This window comes from Schistocerca nitens, chromosome 7 (assembly GCF_023898315.1).
Source record: "Schistocerca nitens isolate TAMUIC-IGC-003100 chromosome 7, iqSchNite1.1, whole genome shotgun sequence".
NCBI lineage: Eukaryota > Metazoa > Arthropoda > Insecta > Orthoptera > Acrididae > Schistocerca > Schistocerca nitens.
This window is the reverse complement of record NC_064620.1, coordinates 385,839,655-385,858,620: the sequence shown is the minus strand read 5'-3', so window position 1 is coordinate 385,858,620 and position 18,966 is coordinate 385,839,655. Positions and strand designations below refer to the sequence as shown.

Here is an 18,966-nt window from a genome sequence, read left to right as displayed (position 1 = left end):
AGATGTCAAAGAGTGAAGGTAAGTAAACAAACAAATAGAGGACAAACGCAAAACATACTGCCTAATTGTGACCTAGATCTGGGGTCTGTGGATGTTTATGGACCTTTGCCTAAGTCTAGGAATGGATTTTGTTATGTTTTTGTGGTGGCTGATTCTCAAAGTTCATAAAACTGTTTCCTCTTAAGAAAGCTACCAGTAAGCAAATCATCTCTAAGTTCAAAACACATATTTTCATCATGTGGGTATTCCTAAAACAATTTTATCTGATAATGGTTCTCAGTTTACGTCACAACCTCAGAAATATTTTGTTGATCACACAAGAATAAGGCATATTCTAACCTCAGTGTACCATCCTTCGAGTAACCCTGCAGAAAGATATATGAGAGAGATTGGGAGACTGTTTATAACATATTGTAGTAAGAATCACAAGCTGGATAGATTATGTCAGTGATTTTGAGGATATTATGAACTGCTTCAACAGGTTTTTCACCATTTGAAATCATGTTTAATCACAGACAGCTAACTTAATTTCTGAGGATGTTGAGTTTCTACCATGTAAAATTTTTTCACCCCAAGAGAGGGAAGAGTGTGTCAGGGAGGTGATAAAAAAACAGGGGGATAGGAGAAAGCAGAGACATGATGGTAAAGGCATGTTTTCTAAGTTTGAGGTAGGAGATCTTGTGTTGGTGAAAGCCAAAGAGAAATCTGAAGCGTTGACATCTGAGATAAAGAAGCTTTTCGATATTTATATTGGACAATTTGAAATGCTTGAAAATCCACATTGTAATTCATAAAGGCTTGTGTATCCTAGACCTAAAAAGTTGTTTGTATTATACAATATCACTGAACTGAAAGCATACAGACATGATCCATAATGGTACAATGTTCATAATTTGTACTGTAAAATTTAAGAATAATATCTTAGTGTATTTGTGCGTATCACCTTGTTAGTTCATTTTTTCATTGCATTTAACTCTGTTTATTAATGTTTCTTAAGTGAGCACATTTTAATGTTATCTGATATAAATCCTACATAATTGCTTTTGGAATATAAGTATGGAGAGCTTATGTTGTGAGATGTGAAGATGGTATTGGGCTGTATATTTAAAGCACAAAACAGTGTTTCAGGACTGATTATGAAGGCTTATCCGGCACAATAATTGATAATATTCTTCTTGGGTGTGCAGCTGGATCATAACGTCATCTTGACACAATATTCCACGGTCCAACTGGCCACCATCTTCAGTTGAGAGTGCTGGTACACAATCTCACCAGAACTGACTTCTCAGCACAAGCGGCGGCCCCTATATAGGCCGCAGAAGGCCTACAATGAGAGCACGAGGAGGTGCCATAACTGCCCTCTAGCGCAAGTAAACATACCCCGCCGCCACTGCTGTCGGATGCATCCTGGGAATCCTGGGAATGCATGGATAGTTCTTGGATGCATAGGAGTGCCATCATGAAACATTCTTTGAAGTTTCAGTGGCTTTGTTCTCAACCCATGATATCTGATGACGACACCCGTCGAAGGACGGTGATTAACCTCACAAGCAAAGAACTGGACAATGCCACACTGTCAGTGTAGGAGAAAGACCTGAATTTTGCCCCTACACTGAGGAATGTGCCTATCACTGAATTCATCTGCACAGTCAAACAAGCGGTGTCTAGCTTTTCTCAGGACCAAGCTGAAGAGATTAGGCAAGAGGTCTCACACACATTACGTCGAGTGCCACCTCCACGGAGTAACATCTCCTCTCTCGAAAGGGCAGCAGTCCGGTCCATTAGAGAAGACAAAGATCTGATAATTCTACCAGCAGACAAAGGCAATGCAATGGTTCTTTGTGATGACTATCTGGGAAAGATGGATCACTTACTTGAGGACTGAGCATGCCAAAGATTGCAGGACAACCCAACTGAACAGATAAAATGGAAGACACTTTCACTGCTGAAGAAGAGTTCTTTACCTGACGATGTTCTCAAAAAACTTCATTCTGGTGCTGCCGTTCTGCTGAGATTATATGGTTTGCCCAAGGTTCATAATCAAGGGTTCCCACTTCGTCCGACCGTGAGTAATTTGGGTGCTCCTATCTACAAGCTAACCAAGTATTTAGCATCTGTTCTTGGCCCTCACATCAGTAAAAGTGAACATCACATTCCCAACTCTATGGTGTTTATTCAGAGATTGAAGTCCTTGTCTCTTACTCCCTGGGATTTGGTTGTGAGTTTTGATGTTGTGTCAGTTTTTACCCAGGTTCCTCTGGAAGAATCCTTGCAATTAATTGGTGAGAAACTGTATGAGGAAACAACCAAGCTTTGCCACCATGTGCTGATGCTGACTTACTTTTTATTCAATGACAAATATTTTGAACAGACTGATGGAGTGGCTATGGAGAGCCCATTGTCCCCAGTAGTCACCAGTATTTTTATGGGGGATTTTGAGGACATGGCACTGAAGACAGCGTCTTTAAAACCAACCTGTTTCTGGACGTACATTGATGATAGATTTATTGTTTGTCCTCAGGAGAGAAGCTCTAGACTGCCTCCTAGATCATTTTAATTCCCTGCACCCTAGCATCACATTTACCATGGAGGTGGAAAGTGATGGAAAGCTTCTGTTTCTGTATGTTCTGGTGTATGTTCTGTATGTTCTGGTGTTCTGGAACACAGTATTTATGGAAAGCCTATGCACACGGACCATTACCTGAATGCGTCTAGCTGTCATTCATCATTCCAGCATATGGGGGTCCTGCGGATGTTGGCGAGAAGAGCTTATGCCATTTCAGATGGAGAAAGCTTGACACAAGAATTGGACCATTTTAAGGCTGTGTTCAAGCAGAATGGCTTACAGATAAACAGATCCATTGTACTTTCCAGTTTGGACCTTTGCCTGAACCACCAGAAGATACCTGCAAATCAGTGGCTTTTCTACTTTTTGCTCTGAGCATTTCCTCGAAGATAGGAAGAATTCTAAAAAGATATCATATCAAAAGTATTTTTCATCTGCCAGCCAAATTATAGCGCTTCTTGGCTCTGTTGAAGAATGACTTGGGTTTGAGGAAGCCCTGTGTGTACAAGATCCCTTGGCACTGTGGGAAGGTTTATATTGGTCAGACAATCTGGACCATTCAGGACCGATGTGTTGAGCACCAGTGGCACACACGGTTGCTTCAGCCTAAGAAATCTGCAGTGGTGGAACACTGTCTCACTGAGGGACTTAGAATGCTGTATGACGAGACACAAATGGTTGCCCCTGCATCTCGCTATTGGGACTGTGTTTTAAATGAATCCATAGAGATTCATTTGTCTGATAATCTTATTAATAGAGACAAGGGTTACCTTTTAAGTAAGACTTGGAATGTGGAGTTATCAGGCATTAAAAAACAATGGTCTGTGTTTCAATCATTGGAATAATTTTTAATTTTTGATAGTGATATCTCGATTTCGCCTGGTTCCACCACTGGTGGCGCGGTATGTTTACTTGTGCTAGAGGGCAGTTACGGCACCTTCTCGCACACACATTGTGGGCCTTCTGCAGCCTATATAAGGGCTGCTGCTTGTGCTGAGAAGTTAGTTCAGGCGAGATTGTGTACCAGCACTCTCACCTGAAGATGGTGGCCAGTTGGACCACGGAAATATTGTGTCAAGATGACGTTATGATCCGGCTGCACACCCAAGAAGAATATTATCAAGTGTTTCAGGATTTGATGTGAATGCTAGCCAGGAAGTTACCTATCAGTTGGAGCGTGTGATGAGAACTCTAGAGAGGAAACTGAAAGATGTGGGCAGATTTACTCCCCACACTGCTGTATGGCTGTACCTTGCTTGGCTAACCGACTTACAAGAGATCACAGGTGCTGAGTAATGTACTCAAGCATCTGTCAACTTCATCAGTGTTGTGACTGACATTTGTAAATTGTTAGCCAAAACTGCCAAAGACAGTGTTATTTCACATAAATATATGCTTTATCAAGTAGGGGGAATGACTTCCCAATACATTATGTAACTTTAAGTCAGTATGTACTTTTTTATCAGTAGCAAATGAATCTTCTAGGCTTTTATGTATGTAGATCAGTTTGTATGGACAATTAGCAAATACTGTGGAAGACATTTACTAATATAGACAAAATGACAATGCAAACTATCAATTATTAATAAAATTATTTCATTGGATGGATAAAAAATCTATTTACCAAGTGGCAGCAGAACACACGCATAAAAGACTGTTGTGATTGAAAAGCTTTTGGAGCCAGTGGCTCCTCCTTCAGGCAGAAGGGCTGAAGGTGAAGGACAAAGGGTGAAGGAAAAGGACTAGAGAGGTCTAGAAAGAGGGGTAGATTTTGGGAAAGTCACCCAGAACTATGGGTTAAGGGAGACTTACCGTATGGGATGGAAAGACGGATTGTTGGGGACTGCATCGGATGAGATTTGAAAACCTGAGAGCTTAGAGGTGGAAGAAAGAGTAATATGCAAGACAGAGATTACTACTAAAACTTCATACATGAGTTAATAAGAGTGAGAAGCTAAGTATATTGTACATAACAGAGGTGCATGAGAGCAGTGAAAAATGGATGGGATAGACAATGAAAGATGTAGAAAACTAAAAGACAGTGAAGCAAAGAGTAGTTACAGTGAGGAAAAGGTGAGACAGAATAAATTAATATAAATTAAGGCAAGGTGGGTGGTGAGAAACAAGAACATGTTGCAGTGCTAGTTCCCACCTGCCGATTTCTGAGAAACTGGTGTCTGGGGAAAGAATCCAGATGTTGAGTGTGATGGAACAGGTGCCGAGGTCATGAATGTCATGTTGTAGAGCATGTTCTGCAAGAGGATGTTGTGGCTGTTTAAGGAGCTGCAAAGGGACAGGAAAGGAAATACCACTGTTTAGGTAGTTTAGAAGAAGGTGGGATAGCTTTTTGAGGTGAAGTCTGGCATGTTGTTGCAGTTTGAAGTTGGCTTGGCGGATGATACCATTCAAGGAAACATGAGCGGCAGATAACTGCACGATTTTGTAGAAAGAGAGAAGCCTGGTAGAGTGGAAATTTGCTGATGAGGCACATAGGTCACAGATTAGGCAGTTAAGAGCAAGAGATTGCTGTATTTGAAAATGTAAAAGAGCCTGGTGTAGGGTAGGATTACACACAGGAAAAGGGACTTTCAGTGATAGGCCTTTTGGAGTAACTCCAAGGGAGAAGCATGTTTCAAGAACCAGAATGTCAGATCCAGCGCTACACCAAGCAGCAGGTTAGTGAACTACTTTCATCTGGTCGCTACGCTGCCCTTACAGTCTCGCATTCAGTGAGTTTGCAAATGGTGAAACATGGCGTTGTGATCTAATTTGCAGTCCTTAGGATTTAAGACAGTGAGTCTCTATTTATTACATTGACTAAATTTACTTGTGATATAGTTAAAGCCTATATGTTATGGGTATGTTTTGATGTGAGTCCTGTTTGGTTGTAATTAGTTTTAAGAAAATTGTGGCCAAAATTTATTTCCAAGACACTATGGGGTAAAGGTGCACACCGATGCGCACATTTCCCCCTCATGTAGTTAAATACCAGCAGGCCACCAACAGTTCTTTTTTTTTTTTTTTTTTTTTTTTGATACCTAGAAAGTACATACGCAAAACAGAGCAGTACAGTTATACTGTAGACATGCTTAAACAAGCAATACATGCAGTAAGAACAGATGGGAGGAAAATCAGAGAAGTCAGTAGGAGCTTCAAAATACTGGAATCAACAATATGAGAATACCTTGTGAAGCCCATTAATGAGGTAACACAGACAACTTTGGGGCGTAAGTATATTATTCTAGAAAGTGTTGAGCAAGAAATGGTTGATTTTATCGTCCTTCTTTGCAACTTGTTCTACGGCCTAACACCTAAAGGCTTGCGGAAATTGGCATATGACTATGTTGAGAAGAATAGTATTAACCACAATTTCAACAAAGAGAGTGGCTTAGCCGGCAAAGATTGGATATACAGTTTTCTTAAGTGCCACCTGACCACCACACTGCAGCAGCTGGGATATACTAGTGTGAATAGAATCAATGTTTTCAGCAAGGAAGAAGTTACTTGATTTTTTGACAATCTGCTAACTTTAAAAGAAAAACTGAATATTGATCTCACAAGAATGTACAACCAAAATGAAACTGGCATAACCGTTGTACAAAAAAAGTGTTCTGAAGTGTTTGCTACCAAAGGTTCAAAGAGGGTAGGCACTGCAACTTCTGCTGAGAGGGGAAGGACCATCACTGGTGTGTTTTGTATGAGCGCTGATGGTCATTTCATAACTCCTATGATGATTTATCTAAGAAAACGAATGAGTGCAAAATTCAGAAAAATGGACCAGATGGGGCCATTTACTGTTGTTCCAACAATGGGTGGACCAATACAGAACTATTCAATGAGTGGCTTCTTCATTTTAAAAAGCATACTTGCCTAACATCTGATGAACCAGTGCTCCTCATACTGGACAACCACAACAGCCACATTTCCATTGAGTCTTACAAGTTTTGTAAAGAAAACCACACCCACATGGTCTCCTGCCACTGCACATGTCCCACTGCCTACAGCCCTTGGACCTAACCTTTTTTGGCCCCCTGAAAAATGCTCATTCTAGAGAATATGACCTTTTCATGATATGAACATGGCACCAGAGAATTACTGAGTACGAAGTTGCTGAACTTGTGAAGAATGCTTTTCTTAAAGTTGCTACATTGTCAAATGCCTTATCTGGCTTCCATGCAGCTGGTATTCACCCATACAACCCCAAATAGTTTTCGGAACTTGATTTTGCCCCAGCTCAAAAACTAGATGAGCTAAGAGTGGAAGCAGCCACAGATTGTGACAGTCCTTCAACATCCGCAGTACATAAGACCCCATCTACTGCTACAAGTCCATCTGTGGGGCTATTTGATGATCCTACTTCCTCAGCGTCCATGGGAGGTTTTACTGAAAGCCATAAGGAGTTTATGACTTATCTACCAGCTTTTGACCTAAAGAAGAAATCTGGTGGGCCTAAGCCTACTGAGGTTAAAACAAGAAAGCCCATGAAAAGCAGCACTCTGAAGTACTAACTAGCACACCCATGAAAATAAGGCTTCAGTTGGATATAGAAAAGAAAAGGGAAAAAGAAGAGGTGAAACAGCAAAGAATTGCCAATAAAAACATAAAAGTTGCTAGAAAGCTTAATCTCTGCAATAGGCCTAAGCCTAATGCAAAAGAAAGTATGGATAAGAAGAGACTTCGAAACAAGAAAAGGTATAATCAGACTTTTGGCAAGAAAAACTTACAAAAGAAGGTAAACAAAAAGAACATGATTGAAGAAGAATCATACAATTCAGATGTTGATGAAGATCCACTGTGTAATGATGATGAGTCCGATAATAATGACATGGAGCTGTTTGACCCTGACGCACTTCAAGGAGATGATGACAAGATTTGCAGACTTTGTGGAGATTATGGTAAAGACAGGGAACTGTGGTACAGGTGTACTTTGTGCAGAAGATGGTACCATGCAGCTTGTACTGCAAATGATTCTGCTAAAGATTTTATATGTGATATGTGCAGTGAAGGACTTATCTAACTTGTTAAATCTGTAGGCCCCTAACGTCAAAGAAAACTCTGCATTTCATTTGAAAACCAATTCATTCATTCATTCATTCATTCATTCATTTATTGAGCATCCATTTTATGATATACAATGATCCACATCTACATTTATACTCCGCAAGCCACCCAACGGTGTGTGGTGGAGGGCACTTTACGTGCCACTGTCATTACCTCCCTTTCCTGTTCCAGTCGCGTATGGTTCGCGGGAAGAACGACTGTCTGAAAGCCTCCGTGCGTGCTCTAATCTCTCTAATTTTACATTCGTGATCTCCTCTGGAGGTGTAAGTAGGGGGAAGCAAGATATTCGATACCTCATCCAGAAACGCACCCTCTCGAAACCTGGTGAGCAAGCTACACCGCGATGCAGAGCGCCTCTCTTGCAGAGTCTGCCACTTGAGTTTGTTAAACATCTCCGTAACGCTATCACGGTTACCAAAAAACCCTGTGACAAAACGCGCCGCTCTTCTTTGGATCTTCTCTATCTCCTCCGTCAACCCGATCTGGTACGGATCCCACACTGATGAGCAATACTCAAGTATAGGTCGAACGAGTATTTTGTAAGCCACCTCCTTTGTTGATGGACTACATTTTCTAAGCACTCTCCCAATGAATCTCAACCTGGTACCCGCCTTACCAACAATTAATTTTATATGATCATTCCACTTCAAATCGTTCCGCACGCATACTCCCAGATATTTTACAGAAGTAACTGCTACCAGTGTTTGTTCCACTATCATATAATCATACAATAAAGGATCCTTCTTTCTAAGTATTCGCAATACATTACATTTGTCTATGTTAAGGGTCAGTTGCCACTCCCTGCACCAAGTGCGTATCCGCTGCAGATCTTCCTGCATTTCGCTACAATTTTCTAATGCTGCAACTTCTCTGTATACTACAGCATCATCCACGAAAAGCCGCATGGAACTTCCAACACTATCTACTAGGTCATTTATATATATTGTGAAAAGCAATGGTCCCATAACACTCCCCTGTGGCACGCCAGAGGTTACTTTAAACGTCTGTAGACGTCTCTCCATTGATAACAACATGCTGTGTTCTGTTTACTAAAAACTCTTCAATCCAGCCACACAGCTGGTCTGATATTCTGTAGGCTCTTACTTTGTTTATCAGGCGACAGTGTGGAACTGTATCGAACGCCTTCCGGAAGTCAAGAAAAATAGCATCTACCTGGGAGCCTGTATAGGAGAATAGTCCTGAATTATGTAAAATTATGTAAAATTTTATTAAGACATATGTTTAACCTAACATAATATGTGCCTTATCAATATAATCTTTGGGACAACCCTTGTATTGTTTTTTTTCCTGTTCAGGTCTTACTGCGTATCAATTCTTATACCATGCACACAATTACCCAACCCGATACGCATATTTCCCCAACATTCGGGAAACCATGCGTTTAGGTAGTGTCTTGGTATTTTGTTTTTGGTGTGTTTATTTTTGAATATTTTGGGTTATCTTAATTTTTTATAGATACTAGAATAGTTGCTCTAACTTTTGATATAAAATAAACTTTATTTATCGAAGTCAATTTTTTTTTTAAAAGGTTCCGCTTAGGTGCGCACGTTTCCCCTACTTTCTCCTAAGCAGAGCATAGAAAAGATAGAAAAACGGAAGAAAAGCAACGAAAAAAGTCGGAAAATTTAGAATAATTCGTACGGAAGTCGTTGATAGGAGGTAATGAGTGCACGATCTATATTGATTCGAAAAATGATAAAAGGAAAAAATCCATCGGGAAAGTCGTGGAAACAGACGAAATTTTAGATACTGAGTAAAGAGAAAGAGAATGTCATAGGAGAAAATGTAAACTACTTAGCTTGGCAAATAAAGTAACGTAAGAGACGGCAATAAAAGTCGATCAGAGCGACTTGCCGGAAAACAAAAGCACAAAAACGTGAAAGAATTGCGTATAAACAAGATAAGTGGGATCGGGAGAAGGCCATCCAGTGTAATGAACTGTAAATTGCTGTATGCAAATCCGTAAATTACAATGGAATTGTTATATGCATATAAAAATGAAAATTCAAATGGACACGTCTATGAGCACAGAAAACAGTATTAGAAAGGATGTAGGGGCAAAGTGCTGATTAACCTCGCTGACACAAATAAATAAACGAATGGAATAGCACATTATATAGAAAACAGACGACAGTTTGAACAAGACAGACGACAACAAAGACTGACAAGAGGGTTAAATAAGACGGAATAATGGCCACATGTGCTTATATAACAACGAAAATAATCAATTATTGATAAGATTATTTAATGAGATAGATAAAGAATCTAGTCACCAAGCGGCAGCAGAACACTCACAAAAGACTGCTGTGATTGGCAAGCTTTTGGAGCCATCTGTATTCTTCCCCCTGACACCAGTTTCTCAGAACTCTGCAGGTGGGAACTGGCACTACAACATGTCCTTGGTTCTCGCCTTAACTTACATTAATTTCTTCTGCCTCACCTTTCCTTCACTGTATCAACTCTTTGCTTACTCCGTTTTAGTTTTATACATATTTCATTGTCTTCCCCGTCTATTTTTCATGGCCCTCTCACACCTCTGTTACGTGCAATGCAGTTAGCTTCTCACTCTTATTAAATCCTGCACGAAGTTTCAGTAGTAATCTCTGTCTTGCATATTACACTGTCTTCCACCTTTAAGTTCTCAGGGCAGTCCCTAACACTCAGTCTTTCCTTCTCATCCCGTACGGTATGTCTCCCCTGACCAATGGTTCTGGATGACTTTCCCAAAATCTACCCCTTTTCTTAGACCTCTGCAGTCTTTTTCCTTCACCCTTCTTCCTTCCCTTTCAACCCTTCTGCCTGAAGAAGGAGCTTATGCCTCAGTAGGCTTGCCAGTCACAACAGTCTTTTATGTGTGTGTTTTGCTGCCGCTTGGTGATTATATTTTTTTTTTTTACTTATCCAATTAGACAATATAACAAGATGTCTACTTATCTGCTTTCACAGTTGATTTTTGTTCTCAAGCTACTGGATTATCTCATCATTCAAAGCTAATTATGAGTCAGTTTACCTGTATTTATCCTGAGTACTGCAATATTGTATCTGATTGGAACTTGAATTGTGGGCCAGCCGGTGTGGCTGAGCAATTCTAGGCGCTTCAGTCTGGAACCGCGCGACTGCTACAGTCACAGGTTCGAATCCTGCCTCGGGCATGGATGTGTGTGATGTACTTAGGTTAGTTAGGTTTAAGTAGTTCTAAGTTCTAGGGGACTGATGACCTTAGATGTTAAGTCCCATAGTGCTCAGAGCAATTTGAATTTGAATTGTGGGCAAACTCATGCTCAACTCTGTTTTGAGTATCACTGGTCATCACGACTGTGTGTGTGTGAGTGTGTGTGTGTGAGACCATCAGGACTGCAGTGGACCAGCATATAGAGTGCAAGCCTCACACGTGCTCGCAACAGCTGAGTGAATTTGCTATTGCAGGTTGCCTTGGTTGAATTGAATTGAATTGAATTTTATTTGATCCTGTAAGATTACATTGTGTACAGTAAATGTACGTGTAATATAGGACACGTCAAAGTATTAACGTTCTTTATCACTTATTTTTCTACACCTTTAGCTTACATTTTTACATCACTGATAATGAGTAACAATATATACAAATTTAATGGCATAAGTATTCTGCAACACTGTAAAACTCTTTTTCAATGAGATAGTCTTTAATTTCTTTGGAAAGTCATTATGAAGTACACTATCTTGCAGGTTTTTGGGCAGACTTCTTAGTGGTCTGATACCAGAGTACTGGGGTCCTTTTTCTAGCATTGCCAGTCGGTGGGGTATGCTCCGTACTTCATTCTTCTTTCTTGTATTGTGGGTGTGTACACTAGCATTTGTAATCCAGTCCTCGCTACCTTTTGTGATGTACATTATTGTTTTGTATGTATACAATGATGAAAAAGTTAAGATACCTAAATTATTGAAACAGTTTCTGCATGTTTCAGAGGTCTTTCTTCTTAAAATGGTCCAAATTGCTTTTTTTTTGTAATGTGAACACTCGTTTTGTCTCTTGTTTGTTTGAGTTTCCCCACACAGTCACTCCATACTGTAAGTATGGTTTGAAAAGTCCATGATACACTGTACACAGAAGGTTCTTGTCTGAATACTGTGATAGCTGCATCACTAAGAATATGACAGAGCTCAGTTTCTTACAAACATTATTAATATGTTTTTTCCATTTCTGGTCATTATCCACAAGAATACAAAAATGGCTCTGAGCACTATGGGACTTAACATCTTAGGTCATCAGTCCCCTAGAACTTAGAACTAGTTAAACCTAACTAACCTAAGGACATCACACACATCCATGCCCGAGGCAGGATTCGAACCTGTGACTGTAGCAGTCGCGCGGTTCCGGACTGCGCGCCTAGACACGAATACCTAAAAATCTAGCAGATACTACTTCTTCCAGCCTTGTTCCATCAACCTCTAAATCCATGTCTACAGCCTTTTCCTTGTTTTTAAACACTGCATACATAGTCTTTTTTAGATTTATAACCAGTTTATTTTCCAACAGCCATTGAGCTGTGACATTTGCAGATATGTATGCTCTTCTCTCAAGCTGTTCCATATTTTGGTCACTATTTAGTATTGTCATGTCATCAGCATACAATATTTTCTTTTCGTCCTCCGCAACACCTATATCATTAACAAATACATTAAGGTACCAGTCATCCCATGGAATACAACACAGAAATTCTGGCAGTCATCCAATGACTGGGATATTGTTATTAAGGAAACAGTTGTCATTACATTACCAAGTGACAGTAAAATGGAAATGGTGGTTTTTGCTTAAATTCTGCTTGGAATCCTTCTCTCTCTCTCTCTCTCTCTCTCTCTCTCTCTCTCTCTCTCTCTGGTCAAAGAACAAAGGGATAAATTTAATGATACTTGCTGAAACTGGTAAGTAATGTTCTCTGTGAATAATTTCTGTCATTGGTCATCTTTGATTGTGTGATGGCACTAGTTGTTTGCAATGTGTGTGTGTGTGTGTGTGTGTGTGTGTGTGTGTGTGTGTGTGTGTGTGTGTGTGTGTGTTTTTGCATATGCCATATTATAGTCCTTGGTTTTGATAGGGTGTTCACCTGTCAAAATATCAGCAGTTGTCAAAGACATCACCTGACTGCTTTCCTGTCGTCAAAATATCAGCAGTTGTCAAAGATGTCACCTGACTGCTTTCCTGTAAGTTTTTTGAAAACTTATAAATAGTTTGTGCACCAGGACAATGTGGAAGAGAGAAAAAAGTATGAGTATTCAACAGAAGGTGAAGCATCAAAAGCTGCAGACTCAACTGCATTTAATTTATGTGTCTAATTGAAGATCAAGAGACTTATATTGTTTGGCTGTTAGGGAAAGATTCCTTTTCTCTAAATTACTGTTTGTATGTGTTACTAAGCTGCATTTTGAATTAATAAATGTATAAATTGAAATCACATATCAGGCATACATACTTCCTCCTCTGCCATATGATGAAAAACTGTGTACAAATCTTCAGTTTTCTTCTTTTCTTCTAGTTCTTCACTCTCTGCCATCTCATCAAACACATCTTTCAGAGCAATTTCACCATCTTCTAAGCATTCAAGGAAGTCAATCAATTCTAAAAAGAAACAGTTAATGTCACTCATGCTCTCTTGCAAAAACCATAAAAGCTCTTGGTCTATTTACTTATATTTGTACACATTTGAAATTACAGATACACAGGCTTGCAGAGGAATCCCTTCTTGGTGAAAAAAGTTAATTTCAAAGAGTCCATTTTATTCTTTCTCTACCTACCATGTATATATACATAACACTAGCTTCCACAAAAGAAAGCATTGAAGAGAAGAAAATGTTTTTGCGCGTAACTATAATTTTACTGTTATCAAACTACATAGGATAATTTATATGTGCAAGCAGCTGAATGGAATGGACCATGTCTTGAAAGGAGGATATAAGTTGAACGTTGTTGTTGTTGTTGTGGTCTTCAGTCCTGAGACTGGTTTGATGCAGCTCTCCATGCTACTCTATCCTGTGCAAGCTTCTTCATCTCCCAGTACCTACTGCAACCTACATCCTTCTGAATCTGCTTAGTGTATTGATCTCTTGGTCTCCCTCTACGATTTTTACCCTCCACGCTGCCCTCCAATGCTAAATTTGTGATCCCTTGATGCCTCAAAACATGTCCTACCAACCGATCCCTTCTTCTAGTCAACTTGTGCCACAAACTTCTCTTCTCCCCAATCCTATTCAATACCTCCTCATTAGTTACTTGATCTACCCACCTTATCTTCAGCATTCTTCTGTAGCACCACATTTCGAAAGCTTCTATTCTCTTCTTGTCCAAACTAGTTATCGTCCATGTCTCACTTCCATACATGGCTACACTCCATACAAATACTTTCAGAAACGACTTCCTGACACCTTGAACGTTGAACGTTAACAAAAGCAAAACGAGAATAATGGAATGTAGTCGAATTAAATTGGGTGATGCTGTGGGAATTAGATTAGGAAATGAGACACTTAAAGTAGTAAATGAGTTTTGCTATTTTGGGAGCAAAATAACTGATGATGGTCGAAGTAGAGAGGATATAAAATGTAGACTGGCAACGGCAAGAAAAGCACTTCTGAAGAAGAGAAATTTGTTAACATCAAGTATAGATTTAAGTGTCAGGAAGCCTTTTCTGAAAGTATTTGTATGGAGTGTAGCCATGTATGGAAGTGAAATGTGGACAATAAATAGTTTAGACAAGAAGAGAATAGAAGCTTTTGAAATGTGGTGCTACAGAAGAATGCTGAAGATTAGATGGGTAGATCACAAACTAATGAGGAGGTATTGAATAGATTTGGGGAGAAGAGAAGTTTGTGGTACAACTTGACTAGAAGAAGGAATCAGTTGGTAGGGCATATTCTGAGGCATCAAGGGATCCCCAATTTAGTATTGGAGGGCAGCATCAAGGGTAAAAATCGTAGAGGGACACCAAGAGAGGAATACACTAAACAGATTCAGAAGGATGTAGGTTGCAGTAGGTACTGGGAGATGAAGAAGCTTGCATAGGATAGAGTAGCATGGAGAGCTGCATCAAACCAGTCTCTGAACTGAAGACCACAACTGCAACAACAAGTATATTTTTAGTTTATTTATTTACTAAATCAAATTCTCAGTAAGTGGTCAAAGAATTTTATATCTCACTCCCCCCTTTGCCTCACAAGGCTGAGTGATGTACATGTCCAAAAGAACAGATACCATCTTAGTATATATATAATTAAGGCTCACCGGCCATTTGATTATCTTCTTCTTCTGTGCGAATGCACAAACAGTGCCCAAACTCTTATGGGAATCGGTAACGCACCGCGAGTAATGAGTATAATGGGTGGGGGCCAGAGATAAATCCCTGCAGTCATGCTATCCTCTGTGTCCTCGGTGGCTCAGATGGATAGAGCATCTGCCACGTAAGCAGGAGATCCTGGGTTCGAGTCCCAGTCAGGGCACACATTTTCATCTGTCCCCGTTGACATATGTCAACGCCTGTAAGCAGTTAAGGGTGTTCATTTCATTGTAATTTCTTTCTAACGAGCTGCATGGTCACCAATGGTATTTGTTCTTTTGAACATGTCTGAAAGAACAGATACCATCTTAGTATATTTATATAATTTTGGCATCATTATCAAAGGAAGTATTTCTGCAAATTGCATACGTGATTTCAGAACAGTAATATACAATACCATTAGTGGAATTATGTTATAAAATCAAATGGCCTACAACATAACACCAAATAGTAGCTGGAAATGTCTTGGTTCTTTGTGAATTTAGGGCACTTGACTGCAGGATTATTAGTAACCTGATAGAAGAGGTGATGCATACAAAAAGTATCAGATGAGCATGATAAGAGACAGCTGAAGCCTTGTCAGAGATTATGGGGCATTTGTTGCAGTTTTGGATGAAACTGAGTGCCCTGCTCAACACTCAGTATCACCCAGGATTGGAGCAAATTGTAACATTATAATTGGCTACCAGTTATGTATATGAAACTCAAATTTATGATTCAGTGTTGCAGTTTTTTGTATAAACATTTATGAATCATATAACACTTAAATTTAAAATAGTAGCAGATTAAGTTACAATGTTTAGCTGTATTATTTAACGTCCATCACCTTCTGTTGTTGAAGATGCGGATGGGTAATTAGTTGTTCCTGGATTTTGATATATGAGTTGATTTTGAGACCAAAAAAATAAAAAGATACCACTGAAAATTAATTTTCACTTTCATTTTAATGAAACTTCAGCAGAACTGTTCAATACTACAAGCACAGATCTTCTCCAAGAAACATTCAAGTTAGCACTGAATTGGTGGGCTCAGTGCTTTGCCATGCATATCATTTAACAAGTGTAGTTTTTTCACACTTACTACTGCATTCACAATATTTAATGAATCGCAGTTACAGACTTCTGTATCAGATAAGGTGCACCTCAATCTGGTTGAACCAAAATAATCAGTATACATAAATTAATTACAAAGAATTAAAAAAATCTGTGATGTTTACACCTGAGCTGAGAAATCAATATATACTAGTGTAAAAGATGACATTGTGAATTACTTTTGAAACAAGAAATACTTGTCTGTTTTTATTACATTCAACATTGGTTTCCACAATTTTAAAGAAACATTATATGAATTGTAGTGAAGTGTGATATTTTTGTAAGTAATTAACACAAGAAAATGGACAAAAACAAATACCAGTACCTTCATATTTGTGAACAAAACAAAACGATGATCATGTAATTTTATAGCTTTGGCATTGATCTCTTCAGTGTGGTGTGTCTTAGTCTAGTACATTAGACATTCATTCCAGAATCATCTGCTTAAGAATTATACATGATATTCCTTCACGGGATGTACAGAGCAGAGCAAGAAAATGTAAAAATGTCTTATGAACAGATAATTCTTTACAAAAGTACAATTGAGTTATTTGTGTTGTTCTGTGCATTATACAAAACTGTAATTGTAAATAGCATTTCATTTACATTTACATTTATTTCCCCTTCATGAGTTTTGTGGTGTAATCAAATTGCTTAAAAAATCATGCTCATCTGGTTATTCTACTGTGATATATTTTACACTCTTTCAATAATGCAAAGCTTTATGGTCTGAGTAGACCATAATTTTGTGACTCAGTAAGTAATTTTTAAATTTACTGAATGCCCAATGAATAGCCAAAAGTTCATCTACTGTAAATATACATGTTTTCAGTTTATTTTCTCTAAATATGTAGCCTTTTTCACTTCTTTACAAAGTTCTGTTGGCAAAAGCTATATACTTATGTTATATTTTCCCATTGATGATCTTTTCCTGGAACAAATGTGCCCCCATCCCTATGTCTACACCACATTTGCATTTATTTGCCCACTATGTTCAACTCAAACGAACTTTCATCATGTTGCACTGCCAACTGATGTGAATTTTGATTGGTTTAAACCCTTTGGCTAACAGATATCTAATGACACTCTACTGCTCCAGATTGGTGTGAACCTGCAGGGTTTCACTGATTCCTGGCATCCTGTTCATCCCAGCTGCATCTAATAATGCTTGTAGGACACCATGAAAAAGACGTATAAACTTTGTTGAAGTTTTGTATTTTTATACAAACGTTTGGTTATTTTTTGAATGGACCTTGTACATACAAACTCTGCAAAATCACAGTGAACTGCAAGGCAGAGGGCATTTAGCACTTTTCTCACATGACATACTGAAAGCTTTTGATCAAAGCAGTCAGGTGGATGTGGTATTTCTTGATTTATGAAAAGCATTTGACTCAGTACCACACCTGTGTTTATTGACAAAAGTACAATCATATTGGTTATCAAGTAAAATTTGTGACTGAATTAAGGATTTTTTGATAGGGAGGATTCAGCATGTTATCGTGGATGGAAACTCATCATCAGATCTAGAAGTAACTTCAGGTGTGCCACAGGGAAGCATGGGGATCTTCGCTGTTCATGTTGCATATTAATGACCTCATAGACAATGTTAATAGTGATGTCAGACATTATCCAATGATGCAGTTTTCTATAATGAAGTACTATCTGAAAGTAGATGCATAAATATTCCGTCAGATATTGATAAAATTTCAGAGTGGTGCAGAGATTGGCAACTTGCTTTAAATGTTTAGAAATCTAAAGCTCTACACTTCAGAAAATGAAAAAATATAGTATCGTATGACTGTAATATCAGTGAGTCACAGTTTGATTCAGCCAACTCACACAAAAACCTGAGTGTAGGGATATAAAATGGAATAATCATATGGGCTATGTCATGGGTAAAGAATTTGGTAGGCATCAGGTTGTTGGTGGAATATGGAGAAGTGCAATCAGTCTACAAAGGGGATTGCTTACAAATCGCTCACGCAACTCTTCTACAGCATTTCTCAAGTGTGTGGGACCCACACCAAAGAGGACTAAAGTGGGAATAATGTATATAGTGAAGGGCAGCACAAATGCTTTGTTTTACCCAGGAGATATATGCTGAAGAAACTGAGCTGGCAGACTCTTGAAGATAGACATAAACTATCCTGAGCAGGGCTACCAACAAAGTTTCACAAAATGACTATAAATGATGACTCTAGAATATAATACAATGCCCTACATATCACTCACAAAGGGATCATGAAGATAATATTAGAATAATTACAACTCACACACAGGCTTTCAAACAATCATTCTTCCCATGCTTCATATGTGAATGGAAATGATAAGAAACCCTAATAACTTGTGCAATGGGAGATACCCTCAGCCATGCACTTCACCGTGGTTTACAGAGCATGAATGTAGGTGTAGATGTAGATGTAGGTTTCAACATTTCTTCCCATTCAAAATGTGTATGGAGTAAAGGAACAAACACTGCTTAAATGTCTCTGTGCACACTCACTCAGTAATTAGTCTAATCTTGTCTTTACAGTCCATAGGGGAGTGACATATGGGGGTACGAAGAATATCTCTAAATTCTTCATTTAATACTGGTTCTTGAAATTTTGTTAGTAGGCTTATACAAAATAAATTATGTCTGTCTTGAAGCACCTGTCAGTTCAATAGTTTTAGCGTCTCCATGATCTGTAAGCAGTCGCTTTTGTGGACTGACCTCATTTTCCTAGTATCCTGACAATGAAGTGGAGGCTACCCCATACATCAACTGTGCAGACAGACATATCATTTACCAACTTCACTGCAGCTGATGCATAACATTTTACATTGGTACAATAATATCAGCTTTTCTGAACTTCAACTCATGCAACATATCCTTCATATCTACAGCTCCCATGATTTCTTTTACTGATGGCCTATATTC

General features: G+C 38.9%; 1 protein-coding gene and 1 non-coding gene across 2 annotated transcripts in view; one reads left to right on the top strand and one right to left on the bottom strand.

Moving 5' to 3' along the window:
* The window catches only part of LOC126195254 (uncharacterized), a 273,114-nt gene that overhangs the window by 68,188 nt on the left and 185,960 nt on the right, over nt 1-18,966 (bottom strand). The window contains exon 8 of the mRNA XM_049933780.1: nt 13,099-13,244. Coding sequence (XP_049789737.1) covers nt 13,099-13,244 — 146 coding nt within the window. The remainder of the gene's footprint in view (nt 1-13,098; nt 13,245-18,966) is intronic.
* Trnat-cgu (transfer RNA threonine (anticodon CGU)) lies at nt 15,041-15,115 on the top strand. Its single transcript has one exon. It is a non-coding gene; the product is annotated as a tRNA-Thr (tRNA).